Below are 27,960 nucleotides of genomic sequence, written 5' to 3'. Positions count from 1 at the left end.
CAACAAAGAAACCAAAGAAAAAGTTCAATTCTCTGTACGACATCCCCCAGCGAACATATCCAAGATGTCCGGCACCCATGTGTCCAATCTCCACAACCTCCCGCCACCCACCATCCATGGACCATCACGGCAACCCCTGCCTCACATCCGTCCTCTCATTCAACCCCCATGCCTGCGAACTCCCATCATGAACAGTAGCCCTTCTCATATCTCTCCTGTACTTGTACGCAAAGTCCCCACCCATGGCGCGGTGCATCGTGCAGGTATTATCCCAGATGACCATATCCCCGACATCCTCCCAGTCCACCACGACGCGGTACTTTTCCTGCGTAGCGTGGTCAAAGAGCTTCTCGAACAAGGCCTTTGAGGCCTCCGGAGTGAGGTTCTCGATATGGTGGATGTGCATTGCGAGATAAAGGTTCATCCGTCCAGAAGCTTCATGTTTTTGCACGAGCTTGTGTCGTCCCATTGGATAGTCTGCGGGTTCAATGTTCGCAAAGTGCTCCGGGGCCGCGAGTTTCTTGGAATGCAGGATAGAATGGCAAGCAACGTAGTCTTTCTCCGTCAACTCCGCCTTCATATCCTCATCCAGCCCATCCCACGCAGCCCTGGTATCGCAAAATTCTGTGCTTCCACCTGTACCCTGGGGAGGCAACTCATGTGCCAGGAGCATGGAATAGCCCGCCCGCCTAGGATTGAAACTCGAATCGACGTGAAAGAAAGCATTACCCAACCCAGCCTGGGCACGCGGGGATTTAGGGTCGACGATGGAACCGTCTGCCTCAATGTTTCCTACGTCAAAGAGCTCGTCGTACTGGAGGCGGTTGATACGACCCGCTTTATTGTAGGGCTTGACATCGTCTAGCTCGCCGAGATGTCGAGCTAGGGCGATGTGGGTTTCGTCTGTAAGGCCGCTTTTGCGGATGACGAGGAAGCCGTGCTGTTCAAAGGTTATCAGCCAAGTATGATAGGGAGGCTTTACAGATAAGAAGGGTACCTCGGAAGCTTACCTTTTTGACAAGATCTTCAATCAGGCGAGCGCTTTGATCGAGTGTGTCAGGTTGAAATGGAAAGTTGTGTGCTTCGATCCCGAAGCCGGGGCTGAGCTCCTTGGTATGAAGTTCGGTGATAGCCATTGCAATAGTCTGTATGGAGAAAGTGGTCGGGATGGTTTGCAGCCAGATGTTGAGCTTGGGCACGCAAGATGGGGGGTATTTATATTGATAGTTAAAATGATTCGAGACGTACGATGAGATCACGTATCCGAGTCACTTATTCCCCTCTTCCGATCAGTAGATGAAAGCCGTCCATTTCCGCGGGATAGGACGGGTAGACGATTGATCCAATCATCTTACACCTGAGAGAGTGCGGGACTCGTCGGAGAGGGAAGAGGGTTGAGCAAGCGCTAATGTTTAAGCTCTCGGCAATAAGACGGCCATATTCCCAACATAAGGTAGGAAGTCGGATATTGCATCCATCACACATAACATAACGAGGGGGAGGAGAAGGGGTTGGGCATCGGAATTCGCTGATGTTGGAAAGTGTTAATTTATTATTCGCGCTGAATTAAGATTCAAACAGTAGCGCAGCTGGAACGCTGCGTGGGTATAGTATTATGATCCCTCCTCAAAGACGTCGTATGCTGTATCCCGTATTCGTCAGCCTGAAGCTGGTGTATCAAGTTTGTTTATTCATGTTCAACCGCAGCAGACGGTGGCCTCGCTGGCAGCAGAGGTGGGGCCATCGTAAATAGTCTCCCATTGGAACAGGAAGGCACCGATGTAGGAACCGATGAAGATGCAGATGATGAGGTAACCGTTGTAGTACATGGCAAGACTAAGGACAATATTAGCGCCATTCTTTGAGGTGAAGGCAGCGTCAAGGCAACGTACAGCATGACAAAGTAAGCGACGGCGAATTGGCACATGTGGATGAGTGCGCGGACGGCTTGCTGCAGAACGTTGGGGCGGAAAGGCGGGACGACGTTTGCGGTGATAGCGGCGGCGGAGCCGGAGGGGCCTTTGCCGTGGTCGTCGGCGCTGGCGGAGCTCGGGGAGACGGCACCGGCGTTGGCGTATTGCTGCTTGTGGGCCTTGATGAGGTATCTGTCGTACTCCTTGGTGGCCCGGCGAAGAGCCTCAAGAACCATGACCAGGAGAATAACCCCGATACATGAGCCGGCAAACATGCCGTTGGAGGTGATCTTCCCTGTATGGGTGTTAGTGGTTTGACATCATCGTTGGCACAGGTAGGGAGTTCGTACATTGGCTGCTGATGAAGCAGCTGTCAATGACGTTCCAGTTCCACAACATCTATGAAGCGGTTAGTAGGCGCCATGGATAGCAGAGATAGATGGTGATGGCCAGGACGTACAGAGATCTTGCAGCCGGTACTGCTTCCCATGCCAGACATGGCGGCCTTGGTGCTGGTGGTAGCAGCCATGCTCATGGTGCCAGTAGCAGCCATGACAGTGGTGGTGGTGGCCATTGACATGCCGTCCATCTTGTCGGTTTATTCGTAGATGCTGCTGAAGACAATTTGTGGTGCTATTAGTTGTAGTAGTTGTAACCTAGTACTGATGTCGTGATACTCCTAAACGACGATCGATCGAAGGAGCAGGGGCCTGGAAGATGTCAGAGTATCGGTAGAGCGAAGCTGGAGAAAAAAAGACAAAATAGAGTTTGAGTAATGGGGATATGTCTCGACATTGTTATATAAAGGCAGCGTCAGCAGGGAAGCCGATCGATCTTCTCACTTCTTTGCCGCGAAGGGAAGAACGACCTTTGCCAAGAGACCCACTTTGCGCTAGATTTCCATGGGATAGAGCGAGTTACAAGGACCAGTTTGCGCTAGATTCCTTCCCGAGAGACAAAACAAGGGTCTAGAAGTGAGATTCGGTGGGTTGGTGGGCAGAGAAAACACGATATCCGTGGACGTAGACATCGTAGCACGGATGGAGTGGGAGAGAGCGTAGGTCGTCCCGGTTGGACTGTGGCTGATTGAGGGGCATCGGTGTAAATGCAGCGACGAGGATGTGTCGATGATAATCTGATGAGGCTCCACTTGACGAAGTCCTTTACTTGAACTCTAAGGCACGTACCATTCCTTCCATGTCTTTTCGGGGACAGAAACGTAAGGCAAGACACGACCTTCTGTTCTTGCCTGCAGTGCCAAAGAAAGAAGTTGGCTCTTCATGTTCACAGTTCGCGCTTGCCGTGTGGCCTGTGTTACATAAGGTACATCGAGGTACGTACAGCAGGACATGATGTTGGAAGGAAACAGCCAACGAGGTCTATGGTAGAGTGACCTGCCTTATCGTATGTTCAGGTAGGCGCATGTAAGAAAACCGCACGGGGAGACCGGGGGTAAATCTGCTCTCTTGCCTGCTCTCTTGCCTGCTCTTTCTTGCTCTGTTTCCTGCCTTTCCTGCTGCCAAGACAGCGCTATCGCTTCCTGCCTCAAGCATCCTGAGAGTTTTTGAGCAAGTTTACGCCCAATTGCAACCTCGAAGTGCCCCAGTCTGCTTCCCAACTTCCTGCACGACACATGTCCCGGCTCCAAGTCTCGATTCTTGCTATGCGATTCTCCATGTTCAACGCATCGTGTATTCCCTCTCACTCATAAGGTTGCGTCTTGCTCTTGCACAGTACAGGCGACAGGCTACACAGGTACTGACTTTTCTAGTCCCTCTGGCAAAGTGACAACGGGCAGGTCACGTTCGGCCGCTGCATCGCAGATGCACCCCGAGGCTCGAATTACCAGCTAACCCAGCAGACCACAGATTGACAAAGCAACAACCCCATTCAAGATTCACAGAGAGGGAGGCAATGAGGCACTGTAGTCTGTACCAGCATTGTTGCTGATGAGGACCTGCACCTCATGAGTCCAGCCCTGTCTCCCGTCGGGCTGATCGTCGAAATCGAGAAGGTCGCGCACCCCAACGCCGGATTATGGGGTACTTGTCCCAGGCTTCATAGGAATGACGGTGAAGTCTGAGCCATCTCTCTAGACGCCCTGTACGCCCGCCACCAGCCGCGTCACGTACGTACAACCATCAGCGATTCCAAGCTCACTAGATACGGTCACTATACTGTCCCTTGTGTTGCGGGGCCAGACTGCGACTCGGGACGATTCTCCCCAATTAGAAAGTCGAGACTTCTGGCCGCTGCCCCCAAGGCCACTTTCAGTCGATACTATGCGATGCGGTGGAATCGGCCAAGCAAAAGTGGTCGACGCCCCCGACTTACCGTGCGCTATTCTGAGAACATTTGCGAAAGATTGTCGATTCTAGCCTCCCGATTCCCGACGCCGATGCAATCCCTTCATGTATTGCTACCTCGCCTGAGCAAGCAGCTAACTAACAGTGGAGTGTACGAAGCTGTGGCCCGCGAGGATTCCAACCGATCCAACCAGGCGCACTCGGATCTTGTGGTTGTGAAGCGCCCAAAAGAGCCCCAAGTTTGATTTCGCCCTCAATTGGGCCACAACAGGAGGGTTCCGCCGCCCCGGCGCTGTGCGTCTGCTTCTGCAATATCGGCCTGCCGTTGGATTGCGTCGCATTGCAGCTCGCCTCGCCTCTCTAAATTGCTCGCTACAACCCGTTCGCTGCTTGTTGGCCGCCTCATCACCAACCACATGGTGTTCACCTTTTGGCCTACCTGCTACTTTTACTGCATGTCTCTGTCTGGATTCCCAAGAAAACAATATCGGTCAAGCGACCAGAGGCTTCACAGCTGCGACAGCAAAGCCAAGGCCGGATAGATGAAGCTACCAGGGAAGCCTGCTGCAACATCAACCCTAGCGTCTGGCTCGCAATCTCCGCTATGCTCTAGCTTCGCTTTCCCGCCCCTTCAGACTGCGGCTCCCATGCCTCGATTCTTCCCGCCGATCTCACGGCTTGCTGCCGACGAATGACGCTGTCGCCGAACACCTCCCCACTCAACTTTATTTGCGGCGCACTTGGACCTGGGCCCTGGCATCAAGGTGGGTGGCGGATTTCAGCGGCCATCCAGTAATTTAGGCATAGGAGCTAGCTTTTCTGCCCGCCATGAGCATTATTTTACAAGTAAAGATACACAGTTTCCAAACTCCCCCGAAACGCCAGTCTTTCGTCCCAGCAAGCCATAGAAATTCCGCTTCCATCTCGAACAATTTCCATTACAGTTCAGCCTTGGTCTTGTCCTCCGTCTTGGACTCGAGCGCGTACAACTCCCTCGGCTGGCCTGCCGCGTCGCAGCTGGCGAACTTCCACCACCCCCAGTGCCAAGCACCAGCGATATTGATCAATCCCCACTTGATCGGCGCCGGCATGGGCGGCCAGTTCGCCCACAACCCGTCTTCCGTTGTCCGGTCCAGGTTCAGCAGGAAGAACGGCACTACGTCCGCCATGCCCGCCTTGGTGACGGTGCTCTTGCCCCACGTCTTGAACGTCAGACTTGCGTTGGCCGCCTCCGGCGTTCCCTCCTTGGGCGCGTTCGGGTGCTCCGCCATGCCGGCGATAGTGGTGATCTCGCTATGGAAGTGGTTCTCGAATGGTTCTTGGAAGCTCTTCATGATTTCGAGGAGCTTGTCGCCAGAGAAGTCGGCCGGCGAGGAGAGGGAGGTAAGGTACTTGTTGAACTCGGCGAGGCCGCCCAGGAATGATTCTGATCATATCTTTGTCAGTTGACCATCGCGAATTGGTGTCGTGGACATCAGGTACGTACCATGCTCCTTATGCGTCTCGGCAAAGACATTCTTGTCCTCCAAAAGGTCCTCGACCTTGGTGAAGAGCGACTCCTCCTCGTCATCGTGGTGCGACTTGACAAATTTGAACCAGGTCTGGGAGTATCCGATAAAGTCTGCCTTGTCTGCTTCCTGAATGTAGGGCGCTTGTTGGTAAATGGAGTTGTAACCTCGCAGGATCGAGTTGTGCAGCAGGGCCATGTGCGTTGAGCCCAGCGTGAAGAGGTCGGTCTATTGGACTGTTAGCTGGAGCTTCCTCCAACTAGGCCCGATCCCCATTGATCCCGTTCCAAGCAACCTACGAACCTTTTTGGTTGCATATTGCGGCGTGGTGATGAGCTTCATGGGCCCGTCGGCCCAAGGCTTGGTGGTTTGCGGTGTCGTGGTCATCATGAATGGTGCTCTAGAAGCTAGCAAGCTGATGAGGATGCTTGGAATCACAAGCAAGAGATATCCGGCCATTTTGACAGAGTTCGGCGGAACCTAGCGAGAGCGAATGGCGCAACTGATATACAAATCAGGGTGGAAAGTGGTACGATTCACTGACGTGCCTTTGCCGCCTGTTGAGGGAATCGAGGGTCGGGGTTGCGTGACCAAATGGACAGCTAGCAGCAGCGCAGCGCAGCTTTGTATTGGATGTCAGCTCGGGGCCGAGAAAAGGGAAGCTTGTCCAACCTTTACAACAGTTTCTGGAGCTTCCGGGTCTCTAGAGCGTGGGGTGAAGGAAGAAGAATGAGAGGTTGGCTGATTAAAAGGCAGTTCGCCATTGGCCCGTGCCTGGGGAGAGCGCTGGGAACCTGGGGTGATGTGCAGGGAGCTCTGGCACGGTTTCACCTGGGGAGCTCCCGCTAATGCCGCTGTGGGATCATGGCGGTGGCTGCCGACGGGATGGGGTCACCGATGCGGTTCCTGGATTGGGTAATCGGGACCCTTGGGAGACGGGGGAATGAGACGTCGAGCCGGGGCTTCGGACCTTGGTGACCTGCCGATGTCCGAACATGTTCGGTATGACGGGAAGAGTGGAGTGTGGAGAGCCTAGACGAGCAGACATGGCGGAGTCAATTGGCTCGGCTGCTGGTGATTTGACTGCCAAGTTGGTGTAGAAGCTGGCTAGGAGTCTTCTCGAAGCACGCGGTCGAGCTGAAGTCTGTTCCCAGTCACCGGGATGTCACCGGGAGCTTTGGGTTGAACCGAAGTCTGGTGATCATGTTATTTATCAGGAAGAGTAAGGTAAGGTAAGGGTTGTGAAGTAGATGCCGGCGAAGATGACATTGAGATCCACCATGAGCATGACACATATGGCTATGAACTTTCCTAAGAATATGTGACCTTCAATCGCGCAACTAAATGCGAATGCGATGTTGCAGTTTCTCAGAGGTACAGATACGAAAGGGACACTCCAACCGCAGGCCTGTCCCTCATAATCCGCTGAGTAGGCCAACCACAAAGCAATCGGCAGCACAATCAGGCCTCAGCGGTCACCCGAACCCAAGCGCCACACGATGGAAGGAATTTTTTTTTTCCATCTGCCCTTATCGAATAAGAAGCAAACCGTACAAGGCCATTGTCTTTCCTGGAAGTTCAATTGCCAAAGGACTTTCCAAAGTCGGGAACAAAGCGGTGAAGACAACTCACCGTGCGGGGTTCCAGGCAGGCGCTCGGTTTGCGTACACCCAACGACGTGCCTGCCTCTGGCGTGTAAGTGAAGGGCGTCTGTCTCCACGCCTTAGCATCGACATCACAACTTCATCATTCATCAAATCAACTTATCATCCAGCTCGGACCATCTAGACTTCATCATCAGAACAAGTCACAGATCAACTCATCAACACGACACCAACTTCGAATAATTCCAACCACAACCCCGCCAACATGCCTACAGAAGGAGTCTACTACACCCCCAACGGCAAAAAAACCGTCATCCCCCTCGAAAACAACCCCGACGTCTTCACCTCCCTCATCCACGACCTCGGCATCTCTCCCGAGCTAGGCTTCTTCGACGTCTACAGCCTCGACGAGCCCTCCCTCCTCTCCCTGGTGCCCCGCCCCGCGCTCGCCTTAATCTTCATCTCTCCGGCGCCAATGTACTACGCCGTCCGTTCCGCCGACGGCACGAAGCTCGCCAAGGAAGACGGGGTGACGTATGCTGGGTCCGGGTCGGAGGAGCCTGTGATTTGGTTTCGGCAGACGATTGGGAATGCGTGTGGGTTGTATGCACTCATTCACGCCGTGGGCAACGGGCCCGCGAGGGAGTTTGTGCAGGAGGGGTCGTTGATTGAGAGTCTGCTCAAAGAGGCGGAGCCGTTGAAGTGGGAGGAGAGGGCTGATGTGTTGTATAATAGCCTACCGCTGGAAGAGGCGCATATGAAGGCTGCGAGGAGGGGAGATACGGCGGCGCCGCCTGCGGAGGAGAAGCCTGGGTATCATTTTATTGCGTTTGTGAAAGGAAAGGATGGGCATTTGTGGGAGTTGGAGGGCGGGTCGGATGGGCCTGTTGATCGGGGGTTGTTGGAGGAGGGGGAGGATATGTTGAGTGAGGGTGCGTTGGAGAGGGGGGTGAAGAGGTTTATTGGGTTTGCGGATGGGAACTTGGAGTTTAGTATTGTTGCGTTGGCGAAGAGGGAGGAGTGAGGGTGTTTGGGCTGTAGGTTGTGGTGCATGATGTGTGATACGTGGCATGGGGATCGGCGTTGTTTGCTTTGAGGAACTCTAGATTGTAAACGGGATTGGAATTTGGTATGCATAGCTTAGAGAACACATTCGTTTGCAGTTAACTTGATTCAAACGCCCTCCCTTGTTCTTATTCGAGTCACTTCAATGGTCCCTTAAGAATGATTCCGGAACTTGTTCCTTCCTACAGGCGACGCAAAGGGATTGCCCAATGTAGCATCTAACATTGGTGTACTCACCTTGCTCACCGAACTCCCCAGTCCGGCTCTGGGTGTAGAAGGTACACCGAGGTGAGGACAAGCAGGTAGAGGTAGGGAGGTGAGGGGTTCGGTGAGGCAGGGCGAACTCAGCCTTGAACCCCTCCATCTGCACGAGCCAGCCAACGGCCCCGCCCGTCCAATCAGCACGCGGCGCCGCTCCAACCATCGAAAGAGCTAGAAGGGCGAGCTTGGGCTGTTTTCTTTCCCGCCTTTGCTGCCTTTGACTGCCTCACCCCACGACGAGAATTCCAAGTTCTCTTTCTCCCCAATTCCCACACCACAAATCTACCAGATACCCTGACAACACGTCTACCTTGCGATTGCATTTGAAGTTCGATTTCGAGTTGATCCATTCCAAAAGTCATCCGCACATTTCCTCAGACACACATATACACACACATCACCATGGCTTCCGCAGACGAGCTCAAGGCTCTCGGCAACAAGGCCATTGCCGAGAAGAACTTTGACGAGGCTGTGTAAGTTTGTCTCTGCTTCCACCCCATATTCACGCAGCTGACAGAGTCCCAGCGCCAAGTTCACCGAGGCCATTGAGATCCAGCCCGACAACCACATCCTCTACAGCAATCGCTCCGCAGCCTATGCCTCCAAGAAGGACTGGCAAAACGCCCTGAACGATGCCAAGAAGACTACCGAGATCAAGCCCGACTGGCCCAAGGGATGGGGACGTCTAGGAACAGCGCAGTACGGTCTGGGTGACCTCCTCGCCGCCAACGATGCGTACGAGGAGGGCCTCAAGGTCGACCCCAACAATGCCGGTCTGAAGAAGGATCTCGCTGCCGTCCAGAAGGCGATGAAGTCCGAGGCTGGTGGTGGTACGTGAAAGACACCAACAAAGAAAAGAAAAAGGACCATGCTGACTGACTTACAACAGACGCTGGTGACCCGATGGGTGGCCTCGGCAACATGTTCAACGACCCCCAGCTCGTCCAGAAGCTCGCCGCGAACCCCAAGACGGCCGGTTTCCTCGCCGACCCCGCCTTTATGGCCAAGCTCCAGCAGATGAAGGCGAACCCCTCGGCTTCACCCGATCTGTTCAGCGACCCCCGCATGCTGCAGGTCCTTGGTGTCCTGATGGGCGTCGACATGCAGATGGGTATGCCCGACAACATGCCCGAGGACGCCGAGATGCGCGATGCTCCTCCCCCTCCCCAGTCGAAGCCTGCCGCGCCCAAGAAGGCCCCCACTCCCGAGCCTGAGCCCGAACCCGAAGAAGAGGACGAGGAGGCTATCGAGAAGAAGAAGGCCAAGGAGGCCGCTGACATGGAGAAGGCCCTCGGTACCGAGAACTACAAGAAGCGCAACTTTGACGAGGCTATTGCACACTACACCAAGGCGTGGGAGCTGCACAAGGACATCACCTACCTCAACAACCTGGGTGCCGCGTACTTCGAGAAGGGTGACTTTGACAAGGCCATCGAGACTTGCTCAAAGGCCGTCGAGGAGGGTCGCGAGATCTATGCCGACTTTAAGCTGATCGCCAAGAGCTACGCCCGTATCGGTACCGCCTACGAGAAGCAGGGCAACCTTGACCTTGCCATCGAGAACTACAAGAAGTCGCTGACTGAGCACCGCACCCCCGACGTAAACGCCAAGCTCCGCGCGGCAGAGCGCAACAAGATCGAGACTGCTCGCAGTGCCTACATCGACCCTGCCAAGGCAGAGGAGGCACGTGAGGAGGGTAACAAGAAGTTCAAGGAGAGTGACTGGCCTGGCGCCGTGGCGTCGTACACTGAGATGACGAAGCGTGCGCCCAACGACCCCAGAGGATACAGCAACCGCGCCGCGGCCTTTATCAAGCTGCTCGAGTTCCCCAGCGCCGTCGAGGACTGCAACACGGCCATCAAGAAGGACCCGACCTTCATCCGCGGCTACATCCGCAAGGCGCAGGCCTTCCACGGCATGCGCGAGTACTCCAAGGCGGTGGATGCCTGCAGTGAGGCGTCCAAGGTTGACTTGGAGCACCACAAGGGCGCCAACGCGCGCGAGATTGAGCAGACGCAGCAAAAGGCTCTCAACGCCATGTACTCTGCGCGGGAGAACGAGACGGAGGACCAGACGCGGGAGCGTTTGGCAAAGGATCCCGAGGTAAGCATCCACAACCATGCGACCGGCACAGAGCGACCGGTTCCTTCCATCCGCAACTAGCGACTAGTTTTGGCTAACTTTGTGCACTAGATCATGAGCATCATGAACGACCCCATCATGCAGTCTATCCTCCAGCAGGCACAGTCGGATCCCGCTGCTTTGAACGAGCACATGAAGAACCCCGAGATCAGAGCCAAGGTGCAGAAGCTCGTAGCGGCGGGAGTTATCCGCGTCGGCCGGTAAGAAATCGGAGTGGCGTTGAGGTGAGGTGCTAGTGTGGGGAACGGGTGCGAAGGGAAGGAAAAAAGGTCACGCGTAATGGTTGGACGACGAAACGTTAAAAGGAGCTCACTAGGTCATTTGTAGTGGTTGCAATGTGACCCCAACAACAGAGATATTCCACGTGAGTGCCCTCGGATGTCTTGGAGCGTGATGAATGACTTGCCCTGCCCCGCGAAAATGAGATATTGTAGTTTTTAGGCCAGAGGAGTAAGTAAATCTTTGAAATTTGTGAGACATGTCATGCCGGAATGAGTTTCGCGATGGCTTGGGGTTGTAGTGGTGTGCCAAGTGAGGCCGTAAATGTCGACCCGTGTAAGTGTCACCCGTTGATGAGAATTGTCATTCGAAAAGACATGAGTCGGTGCCTTGGCTCGTCCCATATAGAAGTGCACTATTTGATACTTTTATGAGTTGGCAGATCTAAGTCGCAGGATTTAATTTGTTTCTCTTCTCACTGATACCCTCACTTTGCTTCGCCAGTTACGCGTGTAGTTTCACCACCCACAATCATGGACTCACCCATGAAAGAAGGTATGTCTCAAGCCACTCATCTCATCTCATCTCAGCCTCATCATCTCAGTCCAAGACTAACACCGCATACAGCATACGTCCAACTCATCGAAGTCATCGCAAAAGACACCACAGACCCAGCCGCAACAGAAACCCACGTCCGCCAACTCATCGCCTCCCTCCCCTCCGTCCTCCGCGCCCGCGACGACGATCAGCGAACAACCCTCCACCACGCCGCCCGCCTAGGCCGCACCGCCCTCCTCGTCGCCATCCTCGAAGCCAACCCTGACTCCGACGTCGACGTCCGCGATGTAGATCGCTGTACGCCTTTACATCTTGCCGCGCGTAACGGGCACGAAGGGTGTGTTGCGACGTTGGTGTGCGAGGCGGGAGCGGACGTGAGAGCCGAGGAGAGTTTTCTGGAGACGCCGCTTCATGAGGCGAGTCGGGGCGGGTATGCGAGGATTGTGACGCTGTTGATTGAGAATGGGGCGGTTGTTGATGCGCCGAATCGAGATTTGGGGACGAGTTTGCATATTGCTGCGAGGAGGGGAAATGAGGATGTTATTAGGGTTTTGCTTGAGGCTGGGGCGAATCCCGGGACGAGAGATGCTGTTGGGGATACGCCGCTTCATGATGCTGCTAGGGGCGGGCACGAGGGTGTGGTGATGATGTTGTTGGGGACGGGGTCCGTTTCTATTGAGGCGCAGAACGCGAATGATTTTACGCCGTTGAGCGTTGCTGCGCGCCATGGGCGGGAGGCGATTGTGAGGATGCTGGTGGAGCAGGGTGCGGACGTCGATACCATGAGCAACGAGTACTGCACGCCCCTTCACCAAGCTGCTTCCGAAGGCCACGATGGCGTCGTTCGTATCCTCATCGCCGCGGGCGCGGATGTCGATTTGCAGGATAAGGACGACCAGACCCCCCTCCACGCGGGCGTCATGTTCGAGCACGAGGCTGTTGTCGCCTCGCTGCTCGCCGCGGACGCGGACGTGGATGTCCGGGATACGGAGGACTGTACGCCGCTGCACCACGCCGTGAAGAACGAGAACAAGAGGCTCGTGAGGGATCTGTTGGAGGCTGGGGCGGATCCGACTGTGATTTCGTCGACGGGGGAGACGCCGCAGAGTTTGGCCAAGTTGCTGAACCGCAACTCGATTGCGGATTTGTTCAACTCGCCGCAGGTTGTGCCGAAGCAGAACGTCGGACTCGATGTCTTTGGTGTTTTTGCGGCGGCCGGTGTTGGGATGGGTGGAGGTGGTGGTGGCGGGAGAGTGAAGAAGACGCGTCCGCCGTCGAGGCCGAATCAGGAGGCGGAGATGGAGGCGTGTAAGCACTTTAAGGGGTTATTCTGGTGTCCTTCTTCGGAATGCAGTTTCGAGAGTCTGAGTGTGTGGGATTTGCTGTATGATTCCGAGACGGAGGTTAAGTTGTGTCCGAGGCCGCCTCCGCCCCCGATGACGCCGCCGATGCCGGTGGCGTTGCCGGCGCTGTCTCCACACTCGGCCGAGACGCCGGTCCGGAGCCCCGTTGGATCACCCACACGAAGCCCCGCGCGGTCGAGAGCGCATTCGAGAGCACAGAGTCCCGCGGGGAGTCCGCGGCTCTCGCCTCTTCAGACGCCGTCTCACTCGCCGCCGCATTCACCTCTGCTTCAACCTCCTGGGAGCCCTGGGTTGAACATGAAGGAGATGAGGAAGCACGTCAGCCAGCAGCGCCGCAAGAGTTCGCATACGACCGGTGGTGGTGGTGGTAGTAGCGGCGGTACTGCACGCACCACTAGCAGCCACAAGGAAGACCGCAGGCCTATCAAGCGGTGGTTCCATCTTCCTGCAAACAACGTTGCGTGGGTGATGGACCTCGTGCAGCGGATTTGCGCCGTGGACGGGCGGCCGGATGCCGAGTGTAACCGGATGATTGCGTTCATCGAGGAGACTTTTCAGGAGATTCGGATCAGTGCGCCCTACCGGAAGCCGCATTTTCGGATGGAGGCTGCGACTGCTGCTGCTGCTGCCGGGGCGGCGACGGATGGGAGTGGTGGGACTGGGATGCCGGAGGTGAGTCTTGGATCGGAGGTGCCGGCCGGACAGTTGGCAGCAGCAGCAATAGCACCGCCGAGATCTCAAATGTTCTCTCTGGTACTCCCCGTCATCGACGTCGATATCGACGAGGGCACCAAGAGGAGTCTCCAGGACGTACACATCGGGGATGAAGCCAAGGTCTTTCGCCCGATGGAACTGGTCGGCGGCGGCGCGGCAGCCGTCCCGACAGCAGCAGCAGGCAACGATAGAAGAGCGCCACCGGTCCAGAGGCCGCACCCTCTCAGCGCGATGCCGACGAATCTGCAGCACTACCTCTTCCCCCATCTAGCGCACTTTGACGCCATGGCCAAGATGCGCGCGACGTTTACGAAGTCTGAGCTGCATGTCCCGAGATCGCTGGACCAGTCGTACCACGAGAGTCTCAGCGCGAGCGATCTTGCGCTGCGAAACGAGAGCCAGGTGCTCTTCCGCTATCTTCGGCGCGTCGAGGGCCGACTGGCTGCTTCCGCCGCCTCCGCCGCAGGCACGACGCCAACGGGAACCACAGCAGCCGGGTCATCGACTGCAGGTGACACGATTGCAGAGGACGTGCTAGGGAAGCAACCTCTAACCGAAGACGGCATCGCGTCGACGAGGGTGCATCAGCAGCAGCAAAAGACGCAACATCAACGAAACCCGTTTGATCGGCATGCGCAGAGGGCGTATTCGAGGCAGAGCAGCTCCAAGCAGAAGAAGACGGACGGGACCAAGGCGGAGCTGGGGAGGATGGCGGGGAGGCAGGATCAGGCGAGTAGTGTGCAGGCCAAGATTTCGCGTGAGAAGAGGAGGATGGACACGGAGAGGAGGAAGCAGATTTTGGTTGTTGCGCAGCTTTGGATTTGGAGGATTGATGAGCGTGAGTCCTTCTCTATTCCTCCATTGTGACTTGTCCTGCGCAGGCAGTATTTGAAAGACAGAGGACGGAGCCGGTGACTTTGGATGTTTCTCGGTGGTTTACGAAAGCTGACGATACTTTTATTCTACAGACACCATCATCACCGCGTTCCCTGATCGATGGGATAACAAGAACGCCAAGACGTTATTGAACCAGATCAAGCACCGCGTGCTGGGAACCAGGGACATGCGATCTGAGAACACGGACATAATGCGTGTTGTGGAGAGTATCCTCGAGAGCGCGGTGGAATACAGTGAGGAGGAATTCCACTTCCAATTCGAAGGGCCGCGGAGTTACTGTAACATCTTTGCGGCGTCCATTGCTCACGTTGTAAGTTTCTCTGTCTGTCTTTGCTGGCGGGTGTAGTCACCTACCTAGAAAAAAGGGGTGAACTTTGTGACAAGAGGTCAATCTTAGCTGACTTTGATACCAAAATCCAGTCCAACGAAGCAATGAAGCGCTACGCCAACTTCAAAGCCTCCATCAGCAAAATGGGCACCTCAAAGACGGTCCTCGACGACCTCCGCGCCGAGATCGAGCTCCTGCAGGAGATTGATGACGTCCGGGAGGAGATCAACATGATCAAGCGGGTTCTCCGGTCGCAGGAGCGGGTCTTTGACGGATTCCGTGAGGCGGAGGCGGAGCGGGCTGGGAGTTTATGCGGCGGAGTCGGAGCCGGGGAGAAGCAGGGTGGTGTTGTAAAGCCGTATAAGCACCCGACGCTGGACTTCTTCAAGAGGTTGGAGGAGGATGCGAATCGGGTTCGGGATTCGGTGAGTACTAGATTCTGTGTGAAGGTGTCTGGATGACTGCATCTGGGGAGCGTTTGCTATTGGGTACGTGTGGCTGACTGGGTGGTAGATTACAACTTTGCTGGATTTGAGACAGAGAGAGGCGAATATCGAGGAGGCGCTCTCTGCGAGCGAGCAGTCGAAGATTCTCTTCATCTTTACCGGGGCGACGGTCGTCTTTGTAAGTTGATGCCCAATCTTACCTATGTACAGCAAGGGATAGTGACGCTGACTTTTACAGGCTCCATTGTCTTGGGCAACAGGTGCGTAGCCTGGAAGAAGCCTCCTAGAGGTTCTTCCCAGAAAAGGCGGAAAGAGACTGACTATTTGAATAGGCATCTTTGACATCTCCATTGAGGGCGTACCATCGCCAATCGGCCCTGGGACCCTCATTCTCACATGCGGTAGGTCCCCTTGGCCACAACCCCCCCTCTTCACTCCAACGTCTAACTGACACAACCCCAGTCCTGAGTCTAGTCGCCACCCTCCTCCTCATCGCTCTCTCCCTTCAAATCTACGAATTCGTCACCACAGGAAAAGCAAAGCACCTCTACCGTCGCGTATCCAACTTCTTCGAGGTCCGCAAGCTGGAGAAGCTGGCAGCCGCGAACCAGAGCAAGTCGCCGCCCTCGTCGCTGGGTGCGTCGACGCAGTTGAGCAGGCTGAGGAGGTCGTCTCTCTCGCAGCCCGTCGCTAGCACGACGGCCAACGAGAAGAAGAAGATGCAGAGTGTGAGGAGGAGGCTCGCAGCGTTGAGGACGAGGGGGAGGGGGTTAGGGCGGGATCGGGATGAGGAGAGGGAGGTTACTGGGAAGCAGGTTTGATGATGGGATGGATAGACAGGGCAAATATCTTTTAAGACCGGCATAGAGAAGCGCTATTAACTCTGTATGATAAAGTCGCTTTTCTGATAACTAGACTTTGCGTACATTTAATGAAGCGGGTTCATTATTGTTACAATGTAGTCTGAACAAAGCGCGAGTCTATCTGGTGTGCCGTGCCGCTGACCGGGAGGAGGCCTATGAGCCGCATCCGCGTATACGGTATACCTTACTTTAAAGGAGACATTAGGGTCGGCTTCATAAATTGAGGTACTGTTTCAGTATTTGTGTCCAGCATGCTCTTTAGGTGGCACCAATGTCATTTCACCCGCGCTTTAGTCTCTTTGGTCTTGCGAGGGATGTCGCTACGAAACTTGTCATGACAAAGAACTTGGGCAAGGAGCCAGCCTTCTTTACAACCACTACGCATCTCTTTCCGCTATCGGGCTACCTTTACATACTAGGTGGCACCTCTGGCTGGTACCAAGCAATCGTGAAGTGTGAAGTCCCCTCAACATAGCCAGCCTTATACTTCAGGGGAATCACGGATATGAGTCTCAAAGACACCACCTTTTTCTCACCCTTGGCAGCTTGATCAAGTCACGTAGGAGGGACCATATAGCTTGATAATTATGCTCGCTTGCTAAGCCGATACCGTGCTAAGTACTAATCACTTCAGGCTTGTAGACCAGCCCAACAACAGGGGTGACTCCAGTCTTCCACATCCATGGCAAGTAGATCTATGCATTCCAAGTTGCATCGGCACGATCGGCTCGGTCAAACGCCTTGAGCTCGGCCGAGTCAATCTGAAGCCGTCAATTAGAAGTCCAGATGCTGTTCATGATCCTCGGCCTCCTCGGTCTTCCTCGCTCTTACGGATTTTAATGAATGCGAATGAAACTCTGGACAACCTCTCCTTCAAAGGCTAAAAGTTGTTAATGACTTCATCGCTTGAGAAGAGACATTAGGTGCCGATTTTATCAGATTGTCTCATAAAAAGTTCCCTAGTTGCAAATCGTAGAATCTTACCAGCTTGTCTGCTAGCCGCAAGAGTTGGTGATGTACTGCGACGAGTGAGGGAAGACATTACATTCCCACTTCAATCTCATTGAACCGGAATGCACACAGCTCATAGTGTCGATACCCCATGATCCCATTTCAGGTGCAAGGGAATCAGCGATCAAGGTCAGTAGTACCCCTTTCTTGGTTCCAGGGTGATGCTGATTCCTAGAAGTGTGAGAACGCACATGCGAATAGATTCATAAGCCAATTGCCTACCGGCACAAAGTCGACCCGTCTGCAGTCAGCACACATCATCAAGAACAGGCGCAGCACACGGACACATTGTTACAGTCGGTTTTGGACAACTGTCCGTTACCTTACTCAAGACTTCACGGGCGAAGCAGATATCGGGAAAAAGTAACAGCTTGGAGGTCAGAACCGGACTTTAACAAAAACCCCGATCGACGCTACGGCTAACCTAGTTGCGTACACTTGCATACAGATAGGTCGACACTAGGACCGCCATATTACCGCTTCCGGCACGCATTTCGGGCGTACATCCCTCCCACTGCACAGCCCTACCGGTGCAGGGATCGGACTTTTGCCAAGATGTCTGAAAACTCCGGTCGCTGACTTGGACAACCACCAGTCCATCGCACACGGCATCAGACGAAGGACGAGGACATAGCGAACAAGCCTCCCCCCAATGATCAATCCAAGACTTGCTGAGCCTTTACGGGACGCGAATACCCAACACTCTTCCAGTCACATTTCAACGGACTTGACTTCCTCTTATTAAATAAACCTCCGAGAATTGGTCTCCATCGTTTCCCCTCCATCCCACAGCCGTACCACTTACGACCAAGACAGAGTCTTTGATCGGGAAGAACAGCGTCGTTCCGGCGGAGAAGTCAGAGAATCTCCAATATCCGCTTTTCTCTTTAGGAGTATTCACAAAGGCCTTTGACGGCCCCGGGTCCGGTCACAGTCTACCCGTAACCATGTCTGCCGCTTCGTCTCCCACTCGATCGACGAAAAGTCCTTCGCCGGAGACCACCCGCGTCCCTTCTGTAGCCAAATGGGGCGCCGCCTGCGCGCCGTGTGCGACGGCAAAAGCAAAGTGTCTTCGATCCCATACGACGCCCGGGTCAAAGTGTGATAGGTACGTTTGCGAGGCACAGCATTCTTTATGCAGCCATCCCGTCCATGATCTCCTGGGTCGTTACGCTTGCATAGGGGAGCCGGGGATTCCTTAAGATCTCCGGGCCCGGGGGCGGATCTAGACATTGTTTGTTCCACGGGAATGGTGTGTGGTGTGGTGGCCACCGTGGCTCCATTGCAACCTGCCATGTCTTTGATGGCCCAATGGCGGGAGTGGGAGAAGGACCCTAGGCGGCGCTTGTTGTCATTTTTGACTAACGGTTGTGTTGTTGTTGCGTGATAGATGTGAGCGGCTCTTCAAGCATTGTTCGGTTCAGATACACAGGCCAAGGAAGAAGAGGCAAAGCAGGCCGTCGTAAGTCACACTTCTCAATCTCGGACCCGCGTTCAGTCAAGGATGCTGGATGGTTGCTGTCCAGTATGGCAAGCAACACTAAGCCCTATACAAATGGGGGTTGTGGGATACCGAAGATTCTCTGTATCACTCATTCGGACGAATCACTGAGACAAGATATCGCAGGAAAACAACACAGCTTGAAGAGCGTCTCAACCGCCTGGTCAACACCCTACGAGTATCAGGAAACGTGTCCACCCTCCCGAGTGGCCCATCCACCGGCCAGCCAGTGTTGCCTGGCCCATCAAGACACTCATACCCAATCTGCAATCCGCCAGTCTCCCTACTCTCAGGACAACCAATACCGGCGGACTTCTACTCCCAAAGCCGCGTCTCACCTTGGGACGTCGAAGACCTCTCCGACGTCAGGCCCATCAACATCCCCGAGACCTACAACTCCTTCGTGCCCCCAACATGCATATGCAAGCCCGAGCCGGGGGAAGCCCCGCCGCCTCCCGACACGGACGAGAACCTCCTCAAGATCTACCGCACCAAGCTGGCGCCGTGCTTCCCCTTCGTGCTGGTGCCGGATGACGTCTCTGCCACTACGCTCGGCGCGACGAGGCCGTTCCTGATGGCTGCTATACGCATGGTCTCGTCTTACCGAAGCATGAAATCGATGCGGGGGCAGATGTATCGTCTCTTGAACCACGTTGCTGACCACATGCTCCTGCGATCCGAGAGGTCGTTTGATTTGCTGCTTGGGTTGGTGGTTATGCTGGGCTGGTTTCATCAGCATTGCATCGCTCACGCTCAGCTTAACCAGCTTGTCTCGTTGGCTACGTGTCTTGTTGGTGAGCTGGGGCTTAAGAGGAGCCCTTGTTTGCCGGAGCGGACGAGGTTGTTGGTCATGCGTCCTTGGGAGTTGCGGGAACGTACGAATGAGGAGCGGAGGTTGCTGTTGGCGGTGTGGTATCTCAGCTCATGGTAAGCTTCAATCCCTTTTAGAGGATAGAAGAGTGGTAGAACTGACATTTAATCCACAGCATCTCAATGGACATTCACCAGATTGATTCTATGAGATATTCGGGGTACATGCAACAGTGTTTGCGAGAGCTTGAAGATGATGTAGAGTATGAGTCGGATATACATCTCGGATACATCGTTCGGATACAAAGGCTCTGCGAGAGGATCTCGGACCTGAGGTCAAAAGACTATCTCGACGAAGAAGGGGATGAGAGTACTCGGGCGCCTCTCTCAGCCTACGTCTCTGGCTTCAGAGCGGAGTGGAACAAACTCCAGACTAGCCTGCCCCCTACCTTGAAGAATAACGGTCAGTTTAGCCTCCCCCAAATCACAAGTCGAAGCGAAAAACTGACAGACTATAGCCTACCTCCAAGTAAGAATGGCCACCCTACGGCTTCGCATCCACGAACCCCCCAGAATCGACGCCGAGCTCCTGGCCTCCCTCTCCAAATCCCTCGACTCCATCAGCGCAGGCTCTACATCCGCCCTCGACGCCTTCTACCAATCCAACGCAGCCCTCAAAGCCTGGTTCGAAACCTGGCTCTCCGTGCCTCAAGAATTCTTCTACTGCATCCCCATCTCGATAGCCTCGCACATGGTTTACGCCGTTATGATGATGAGTCGCTGGTCCTGGCTTACAACAAGAGGCAAAACGCCGCCCGAGCCGCAGACAGACCCGTCGGACCCGTCAAAGGATAACCCCAATGTTGCACTGGCGGCCATGGAAGCTGCCATCAGCCCCAATACCCCCGCGTCTACGTCAACCCCGTCGGCTGAGACGAAGGGCTCCTCGCCGTGGCAGACGACGTTGCCCGATAAGGATCTGCCTCAGGTGCTGGCTGCGCTCAAGGCGCGTCTTTCTACGCAGCCTGATCTAATGCTTGATGTGGAGGGGTACCTCAACCGAATCGTGGCTCAGCTACAGACTATTGACGCATTGTACTCCGAGATGTCTGTCGACGAGGGTGAGTGGCGCGGCAACATCTGGAGCCTGGGTGCGACGAAAGTCAAGATTGCGATGCTGAGGCAGCAGAGGTGGTCCAAGGTTATTACCTCACAGGCGGAGGAGCGGGAGCTCGAGATCCAGGGCGCGGGAGGCGAGCAGCTTGGGCTTGGTGAGATTGAGATGCAGGAGAACTTCCTTGCCTCGTTGCAGATGCCCGAGTGGGATGCGAGTATGGTCTGGGATCCGCACACTTATTATGATCCCATGCCTCAGGACCCGGCGCTCTGGAGTGAGGTTGTTCCCGGGGATCAGGACTGGGGGACGATGGGGTCGCTGGGACACATGCCGGAGGGGAGATATATGTAACTTGTGTGGCTTGTAAGATAGAGATGTGAGAGTAGCTGTCTAGATTTCAACGAAGCTCATGATTTTGTCAAATTTGGCATCGTGTCAAACCAGTCAATTAAGGTGCCCAAGACAATATTGTGGATAGAGGACTCCATCGGGAGATGTATATCACAAGAGGTACATAATCTTATATTTGGCCGGAAAAATCATCTGGCGTTGTGGCAGAGTGGTCTAATGCGCAAGACTAGAAATCTTGTTCCTTCGGGAGCGTCTGTTCGAATCAGGCCAACGTCGACCTTTTGTCTTTTGTACCATCTGTCGTCCTGACTTCTCGTATTTCTATGATGGTGAAACTTTTTTGTTGTTTTCGTAGTCACCTATTGTGTCTTGCAAAGCAATTGATCTGAACTCTAAACACTGGTTGGTGGTGGTTGTCACCCCAAAACTTTCCGCTTCACAACCCATCCCTGTCACCTATCAAAAGTGGCTGCTTAAAGCTTGTCACAAATCAAACATTTCGATCGTATCTTGTCGGCGGATGACTACCTTAGAGAGTGAGTCATTCTCTCAATTCGATATTCATTAGCAAATTATGAGCGGCGAGTCGGTTCCCGAAGGCCTGAGTAGATGAAGGACGGGTCAAAGAAAGCCTTTTCATAACTCTCATCCCATTTGGAGTGTAGGGCAGATGTTCATCAAATGCGGATAAGACGGCAACTAGCTTCACACTCCCTGAGTTCCCGATGGCCGAACCAACACAACTCTTGAACAAATAACACAATTTCTTTAGTCTACTTGATTACGCGTCGAACGTCTACGGCGCAGCGGGGGCAGCTCCCGAAGAACCCTGCCAACTCTTGCCCAATAACCCACCACTGCCGCCCTTCTTCTTCTCCTCCTCTTCCATCTTTAACACCAATTCCCCAAACAATCCATTCGCCCAGCCGAACCACGCGCGCGTCCAGTCATTGTCGTTCCAGCTGTTGACGCTCTCGTGCAAAACGCCAGAGCCGGCCGTCGAATCCAGCACCATTCGCAACTGCTCCTCGACATCCTTCTCCACGTCCTTGCTGCCGGAAATGGGATCGTACGCGGTAATGGCAGCAATAACGGCCGCCATAGGCCACGCTTTGCCTGGACCGACGTGTGGCCCGCCGACAGCGGAGATGGCAGGACCCTTCATGTAGTACGAGTTCGCGTCACTGAGGACATACTTGCGCGTGTTGCGGTATACCTCGGTGTAGTCGTGCAGCTTCTCGCCCTTGGGCGGGTCGGGGTACTTGAAGTTGGAGTGCGTAAAATTCCACAGCGGCATGGCCAGGAGAGACGGCACGTTGGCGTCGTCCATCAAGTTCGCGCCGCCGTAACCGTCCACCTCGTACGCAAAGATATCGCCAAACCCGGGTCGGTGCACAATGGCATCCTTTTCGATACCCTGCCGGATCCCAAACGCCTGCGCGCGCATCTCCAACGTCAGGTTCTTGGCCTTCTCGCCATCCAGCTTGGCCATGATCTCGGACGCGGACTCGAGATACTTTGCCCACATCATGTTGGCCGGCACCAGGAACTGGAAGATACAGGCGTCATCCGAAGGCCGGAATGCCGTGCGAATCATGCCATTTTCCTTGATCGGGTTTCCCAACCCGTCGTTGGTCAAGGTCTCGCTGCCGCGATTCGTCCACCCCGTGAACGTCCACGCCGACTTTTCCACTTTGCCCTCGGGTGAGTAGGTGCCCAGCCGCATCGCGCCCGCGGCGTTGACGGCGGCCTCGACGGCGTCTATCCAGTGGTGCTTGTTAAAATGCTGCCAGTCGCCCGTCTTCTCCGCGTACGAGACGGACATTTTCAGAAACGACGCCAGTGAGTCGAGTTCCCACTTGCAGTCGAACACTTTTTCCGGGTCGTACGCCGGCATGGGGTGGTTGTGCACGTAGGCGCCGTTGTGCGTTGGCGGGATGCCGCTCTCGGGCGGCGGCTGGAAGCTGTGGCAGTACGGCGAGATGATGATGTAGCGCGAGTGAGCGTTGATGAGGCCGCGCCAGAGGCTGGCAAGGGAGTTTGGATCCCGCGAAGCCTCAAGGAGAGGCAGGTAAGGGCTGATTTGCTCAGCAGAGTCGCGCAGCCAGAGGGCGTCAATGTCGCCGGTGATGACATAGGTGAGCTCCTGGTCCGTCGCCTTAGACACGCCCGTGGCCTTGTCCGTCTCGTTGGCGTACCCCCTCCACTTCACCATGCTGTCGAGCGTCATGGGATACGCATTCTCAAAGAGGCGGTACAGGTCCGGGTCCTTGATGACGCCCTTCATGCGGATGATGAGGTTGTCCATGGCGGGGAGGCGGAATGTGCGACATTCCGGCCGGGGCCGGTTGAGCGGGAATTTGCGTTTGCCCTCGGACAACGGGCCGGGCTTCGAGCGCATCCAGTTCTCAAAAGACTCGCAGTCCGCTGCGGGCGGCGGTGTCGGTGGCATCGGCGACGACGCGGGAGCGCTGGGTTTCGGATCACCGGGTCGGCCGGTGTCCGTAGGCGGCTGCTTGGCCAGCTCCTCGTCCTTGTTGCGATACGAGTCCTGCCCCTCGGCGTCGGCCTTGAGCTTGTCTGCGGCGGTATCAGGTTCGCCGTGTGCTACCGGTAGTTCCTTGTCCTTGTCCTGGTTTCCGAGGGGTTGCTTGCCGGCATCACCGCCGGTGGTAGTGGTAGTTTTGCCATTGCTCACGCCGGCTGCTGCTGATCGCGCTGAGTCCAGGTAGCTGCCGCCGCCTGCGAGGCCAGAGTTGTTGAGGAAGAGCACAAAGATGATGACGAGAAGGGCAATGAATACGACGCGCGCGCGACGTGTCTGTATGCCGCCGCTCAGGACGGTGAAGGCTGGCATGGCTGCGTCGTGTCTGTGGCGTCACCCCCTTGGGCGCGTTGTCCGTTTCAGTGAGATTGCCTTCAACGAGTGTTCGTTCCTGTGAGATGAGTCCCCCGAATGGTGTATCTTTCTCCCTTTCAATGCCGATAATGAGAGTGTGGCGTTTTTGAGTGTTCACTCAGCTCATCCAGCCCATGACAACATGCAAATATTGGGACCCTCACTTCAACTAGACATCGTGTGCTGTGTCTTGAAAGGGCGAAGAACTCAAGAGGAGTTGACGAGTTGACTTGCTTCAGGCGACGGTGTCGATTCCCGCTCTAAAAGGTTTAGAAAGTAAGGGGGTCACCCTCGCTCGGCATCCCACTATAATTGGATTTTAGTTCCAGGGCGCCGTCTCGGTCGGTTCCAAGCAATTTCGGGTCGCTCGTGTTGCAGGATGATCCTTGACTAGTTCGGTCCTCAACTCTGATCAAACTTCTTGCGGGGGGTTGTCTCAGAGGAGGGGGCGTATTAAGGGACCACACGGGAAAAAGAGCCTTTTCATTGATCATTGAATGATCCCCTTCCCCTACAGGTACGAACGATACGAATAATCTGTCTGCTTTCATCCTGCTCATGGGATTGGCCGCCGCCATGAAGTATTGCTTACAACCTAGTTCATCTTCGGGTCAACTTGCGCAACCACATCTCTTCATCTGAACGCGGGGAAGTAACTAATCCAATCACGGACAGCTGGCTCCGAATTGTGAACGAACCACGCGACCCTCGGGTTGCACCGCACTATCGAATGGTTGCAGCGTTGTGTGGCTGGCCGCCACGCGAACAGTGGCTTCATGCAAAAACGTGCAACAACATGCCGAGGAGCAAAAGGTTTGTTGCGATATCTCGACGTTGGCCTGATTCGAACAGACGCTCCCGAAGGAACAAGATTTCTAGTCTTGCGCATTAGACCACTCTGCCACAACGCCGAAGTTGTCGTGAACCCGCAATGAAGCGGGGATGCTGAGGAACGGGCTTTGCTGCCACTAGACCTCTCACGACAGCCTCAACTTTTTTTTTGACGAATTCTTGCGAGATCGCCATGCGAACATGTAAGAGTAATTGGGGTTGGCAAAACACGCATCTCCAGCTTAGGTTACCGGTGGGATTCATGCCCTCCCAACTCAACGCGTTCGCCCAATCCTGAAACCTTGCGACTCATTGACGCAAACTTTGATAACTGGGACTGCTCGTAGTATACGCACGACTGAGGAGACAGCAGTCTATGTACAAGACAGATTACAGATACAATGCTCGCCAAAAGACCACTATAACTTGTACAACCTCGGCTCCGTCCCCTCCTCCGTCGCCCGCCGTACAATCCCCCGATTTTTGACCCCGTAGTACACCCTCAGCGCCGCACACCCAACCACGACAACGAAAAGCAGCGCCGCGTTAGCCCAGTGGCCGGTCGGGTACCCCCGGGCCTTCTCCTCGGCCTTGTAGACCCATACGCCTGGGATCTGCCCGAGTCCGGCGCCGATGCTGACGTTGAGCGCGATGGCGAGCCCCGTCGCCGCCGTGCTGAAGATGTTGGACGTCAGCCAGCCCAGCAGTGGCGGGATGCACGCAAAGGCGCCCGAGGCGCCGACGATGAGACAGCCGTAGCGCGCGTTGTAGGCGTCGGGCGGGAGGACGGCCGAGACCGCGAAGGCGACGCCGCCGATGAGGGCTAGGGCTGCGGAGTGGACGCCGCGGGCGTTGAAGTGGTCTGCGGACCATGCTACGAGGATTTGGACGACTGATGTCTCACGCGTTAGCCTCTGGGGGGTATATGTCGGTTGAGGGTATAAAGGGAGTAAGTTCTCGGCCTGGACGTACCGTATGCTGCAGCGTAGGGGGGAACCGTCATCAGCTGGGCTTGCAGATCGACGAACCCGAGTCCTGAGGTAATGGACGGTGTAAACAGCGATAGCGATGAGAACGGCGTCGACATGGCAAAGTACACCAGGTAGTGTCCATATAACCTCCAGTCCGTCAGCGTCGCCTTCGCTTCCTCCCAAGACATAGTCTTGTGGCTGCTCTTGCTGCCCTCATGGTAGAGTCTCCGCAGCGCGAGATCCTTTTCGCGTTCTGAAAGCCAGGTGGCGCTCTCAGGATAATCAGGTAAGAAGAACCACACGAAAAAGGCAGACAGACACGAAGGGATGCCCTCGAGGATGAAGAGCCACCGCCACCCCGACATGCCGTGCACCTGGTTCATATGTCCGATCCCGTACGCAATCGCACCGCCAAACGCACCCGCTAAGGTCGCGCTCGCGAGAATCATGGCGACCCTCACACTCCTCTCGTCATGTTTGTACCAAAAGGTGAGATAGTACACCAATCCTGGGAATAGCCCAGCCTCAAAAACGCCGAGGAGAAACCGCACGCCCGTCACCGTCGCGAAGCTATTTGCCCCGCCGAGGCCAATGGTGACGGAGCCCCAGGAGAACATGAGGAAGGCGAGCCAGCGCGAGGGCCGGAGCTTTTTGAGGAGGATGTTAGAGGGCACCTCAAAGATTGCATAGGCAATGAGGAAGATCATGAGGGCGATCGTGAAGTCGCGGTTGGACATGTGAGTCTCGGTCTGCATGTCGTGGCCTGTGGAGGAGTTGAGGATCTTTGCGTTACCGATGTTGGATCGGTCGAGGAAGCAGAGAAAGTAGATGCTCGCGGAGAGCGGGATGATGCGTTTGTCTTGTTTCCAGAGAAGCGCTTTCTCTTCTTCCGCGTCGGATGGTGTTGAGGAGGATGGTAATGGTTCCTGTGATGATGCGGTTACTATTAGTGTGCCTTGTGATTGTCTACTCCATGGCGCACTTACCTCTTTCACGGCGGGAGACTCGACGTCCTCTCGGCCTAGGCCGAACGAGCCCTTTTCCTCAGGATGTGAGGCCATCGTCGATGCTGAGAAAGATGTGTTGCTGAGCAGAGTCGCGGTAGCAAGCACCGTTTGAGCTGAATACGAGTGTAGACAGAATTCTTGACCACAAAGGTGTCACTGTCTTCAGCCTAGAAATGTCAACATTGAACCTTAGGCAAGGTATCATTAGAAAGAGATCATTTCATACCTTCGTCACGCAGCAAGAACTGTTGGCCTTTTCATCTCATCGGCCGAGGTGGGTTTCCCCATTCCCCGCATCCGCGGGGAAGCTTCTCCTCACCTCCAACACGAAAATCTCACCAAACCATGGATGTGCCGCCGTGCCGCCCCAGCGTCGCTATCTGGTGGAGTGGGTTTTGGTGGTTTTCGCGAATCAACGGCTCGCTGTAAGAGTGCGACGATCGGCCCTGCTTGATGCAATCATGCAGGTTTAGCCAAACAAGTCACACACGATGACCGAGAACCGGAGTAGCAGGGAGATACGGGAGGTTGGGAGGATTCGCCTAAGACAACGCCCTGTCCCTCGCTTGATCTGGCGTCAGGTGGAATTGGGATCTGCAAAGCCAACCACCGAATCTTACTATGACTACGGATACTCATTGAGAAGTCATCTACGGAATCGTCAAGTGTGAGAGGAAGAAAACGACATTCTCACTTGAACACAAAAAAGCGCATCCTCCGATTCCCGCAGATTCATTGCTTCTTAGCTCGATGAATTGATAAACCGCTGTTTGGGTAGCGCGCTGAAGACCAGATACCATTTGGCTCTCAATGGATGCATGCTCAGGCGAAATTGCTCGAGGTCTCAGCCACAGACCTTTCAAGGCCGAAGAACTCCGGCATTTCCACCATTGCGATATCTCATTCCACGCTTACGTCCGCGTAGAATAGCCGTCGTTCGTGATCTTGAACCCGCTGAACCCCTTCGCCAACTGAATCTAGTTTGGTACTGTCTCATGAGCCGCCTCTTCGCGAACGGGTAAACACGTGGCTTGGGCCGACCCGAAGCCCCGGACAGATTTGATAGGCTGCAAAACGACTGATCTGCTATGTTGTTGCTGATTGAATCCGTTCTCATCGTGTTGCGTTCCTGGGTACCTTCAGCTGTAGCCAAGATGGATCGCGGGGTCTAAGACAACATGCCGTTTCCGGTACTTCAAAGACACTTCTGTAGAAACAGACCCTTCAGATATGAGCCCATTTCACATGCCAACATCTGAAATTCTGTTCCATCT

The 27,960-nt window shown here is 55.0% G+C and overlaps 9 protein-coding genes across 9 annotated transcripts; 4 read left to right on the top strand and 5 right to left on the bottom strand.

Annotated features, from left to right (window-relative positions):
• Positions 1 to 124: 124 nt before the first annotated feature.
• On the bottom strand, positions 125 to 1,136 carry CABS01_08100 (alpha-ketoglutarate-dependent 2; the record flags this gene model as incomplete). The annotated part of the gene is made up of 2 exons (XM_060541462.1): positions 125 to 940; positions 1,011 to 1,136. 2 exons carry the CDS (start codon positions 1,134 to 1,136, stop codon positions 125 to 127), a joined length of 942 nt encoding a protein of 313 aa, XP_060402266.1.
• A 561-nt stretch (positions 1,137 to 1,697) lies between these two features.
• Positions 1,698 to 2,502, bottom strand: CABS01_08099 (ctr copper transporter; the record flags this gene model as incomplete). Its single annotated transcript, XM_060541461.1, has 4 exons — positions 1,698 to 1,836; positions 1,893 to 2,208; positions 2,264 to 2,312; positions 2,374 to 2,502. The coding sequence occupies 4 exons, from the start codon at positions 2,500 to 2,502 to the stop codon at positions 1,698 to 1,700; spliced, it is 633 nt and encodes a 210-aa protein (XP_060402265.1).
• A 1,377-nt stretch (positions 2,503 to 3,879) lies between these two features.
• CABS01_08098 (uncharacterized protein) lies at positions 3,880 to 4,464 on the top strand (the record flags this gene model as incomplete). Its single annotated transcript, XM_060541460.1, has 2 exons — positions 3,880 to 3,955; positions 4,010 to 4,464. The coding sequence occupies 2 exons, from the start codon at positions 3,880 to 3,882 to the stop codon at positions 4,462 to 4,464; spliced, it is 531 nt and encodes a 176-aa protein (XP_060402264.1).
• A 693-nt stretch (positions 4,465 to 5,157) lies between these two features.
• On the bottom strand, positions 5,158 to 6,186 carry CABS01_08097 (uncharacterized protein; the record flags this gene model as incomplete). The annotated part of the gene is made up of 3 exons (XM_060541459.1): positions 5,158 to 5,645; positions 5,706 to 5,955; positions 6,031 to 6,186. 3 exons carry the CDS (start codon positions 6,184 to 6,186, stop codon positions 5,158 to 5,160), a joined length of 894 nt encoding a protein of 297 aa, XP_060402263.1.
• A 1,410-nt stretch (positions 6,187 to 7,596) lies between these two features.
• On the top strand, positions 7,597 to 8,355 carry CABS01_08096 (ubiquitin carboxyl-terminal hydrolase, family 1; the record flags this gene model as incomplete). Its single annotated transcript, XM_060541458.1, has 1 exon — positions 7,597 to 8,355. One exon carries the CDS (start codon positions 7,597 to 7,599, stop codon positions 8,353 to 8,355), a length of 759 nt encoding a protein of 252 aa, XP_060402262.1.
• Positions 8,356 to 9,059: 704 nt separating this feature from the next.
• CABS01_08095 (tetratricopeptide) lies at positions 9,060 to 16,146 on the top strand (the record flags this gene model as incomplete). Its single annotated transcript, XM_060541457.1, has 13 exons — positions 9,060 to 9,130; positions 9,183 to 9,487; positions 9,547 to 10,760; positions 10,851 to 10,999; positions 11,153 to 11,163; positions 11,523 to 11,573; positions 11,646 to 14,492; positions 14,623 to 14,861; positions 14,972 to 15,304; positions 15,393 to 15,503; positions 15,564 to 15,585; positions 15,658 to 15,726; positions 15,788 to 16,146. 13 exons carry the CDS (start codon positions 9,060 to 9,062, stop codon positions 16,144 to 16,146), a joined length of 5,781 nt encoding a protein of 1,926 aa, XP_060402261.1.
• A 2,000-nt stretch (positions 16,147 to 18,146) lies between these two features.
• On the top strand, positions 18,147 to 20,978 carry CABS01_08094 (uncharacterized protein; the record flags this gene model as incomplete). The annotated part of the gene is made up of 5 exons (XM_060541456.1): positions 18,147 to 18,307; positions 18,590 to 18,661; positions 18,827 to 19,627; positions 19,687 to 19,973; positions 20,041 to 20,978. The coding sequence occupies 5 exons, from the start codon at positions 18,147 to 18,149 to the stop codon at positions 20,976 to 20,978; spliced, it is 2,259 nt and encodes a 752-aa protein (XP_060402260.1).
• A 796-nt stretch (positions 20,979 to 21,774) lies between these two features.
• CABS01_08093 (uncharacterized protein) lies at positions 21,775 to 23,835 on the bottom strand (the record flags this gene model as incomplete). Its single annotated transcript, XM_060541455.1, has 1 exon — positions 21,775 to 23,835. The coding sequence occupies one exon, from the start codon at positions 23,833 to 23,835 to the stop codon at positions 21,775 to 21,777; it is 2,061 nt and encodes a 686-aa protein (XP_060402259.1).
• Positions 23,836 to 25,127: 1,292 nt separating this feature from the next.
• CABS01_08092 (major facilitator superfamily transporter) lies at positions 25,128 to 26,740 on the bottom strand (the record flags this gene model as incomplete). Its single annotated transcript, XM_060541454.1, has 3 exons — positions 25,128 to 25,600; positions 25,681 to 26,605; positions 26,666 to 26,740. 3 exons carry the CDS (start codon positions 26,738 to 26,740, stop codon positions 25,128 to 25,130), a joined length of 1,473 nt encoding a protein of 490 aa, XP_060402258.1.
• Positions 26,741 to 27,960: the final 1,220 nt, after the last annotated feature.

This window comes from Colletotrichum abscissum (assembly GCF_030869225.1).
Source record: "Colletotrichum abscissum strain IMI 504890 chromosome Unknown Scaffold_18.1, whole genome shotgun sequence".
NCBI lineage: Eukaryota > Fungi > Ascomycota > Sordariomycetes > Glomerellales > Glomerellaceae > Colletotrichum > Colletotrichum abscissum.
Note: the sequence above shows the minus strand (reverse complement) of the source record. Positions and strands in the feature narration are given on the sequence as shown.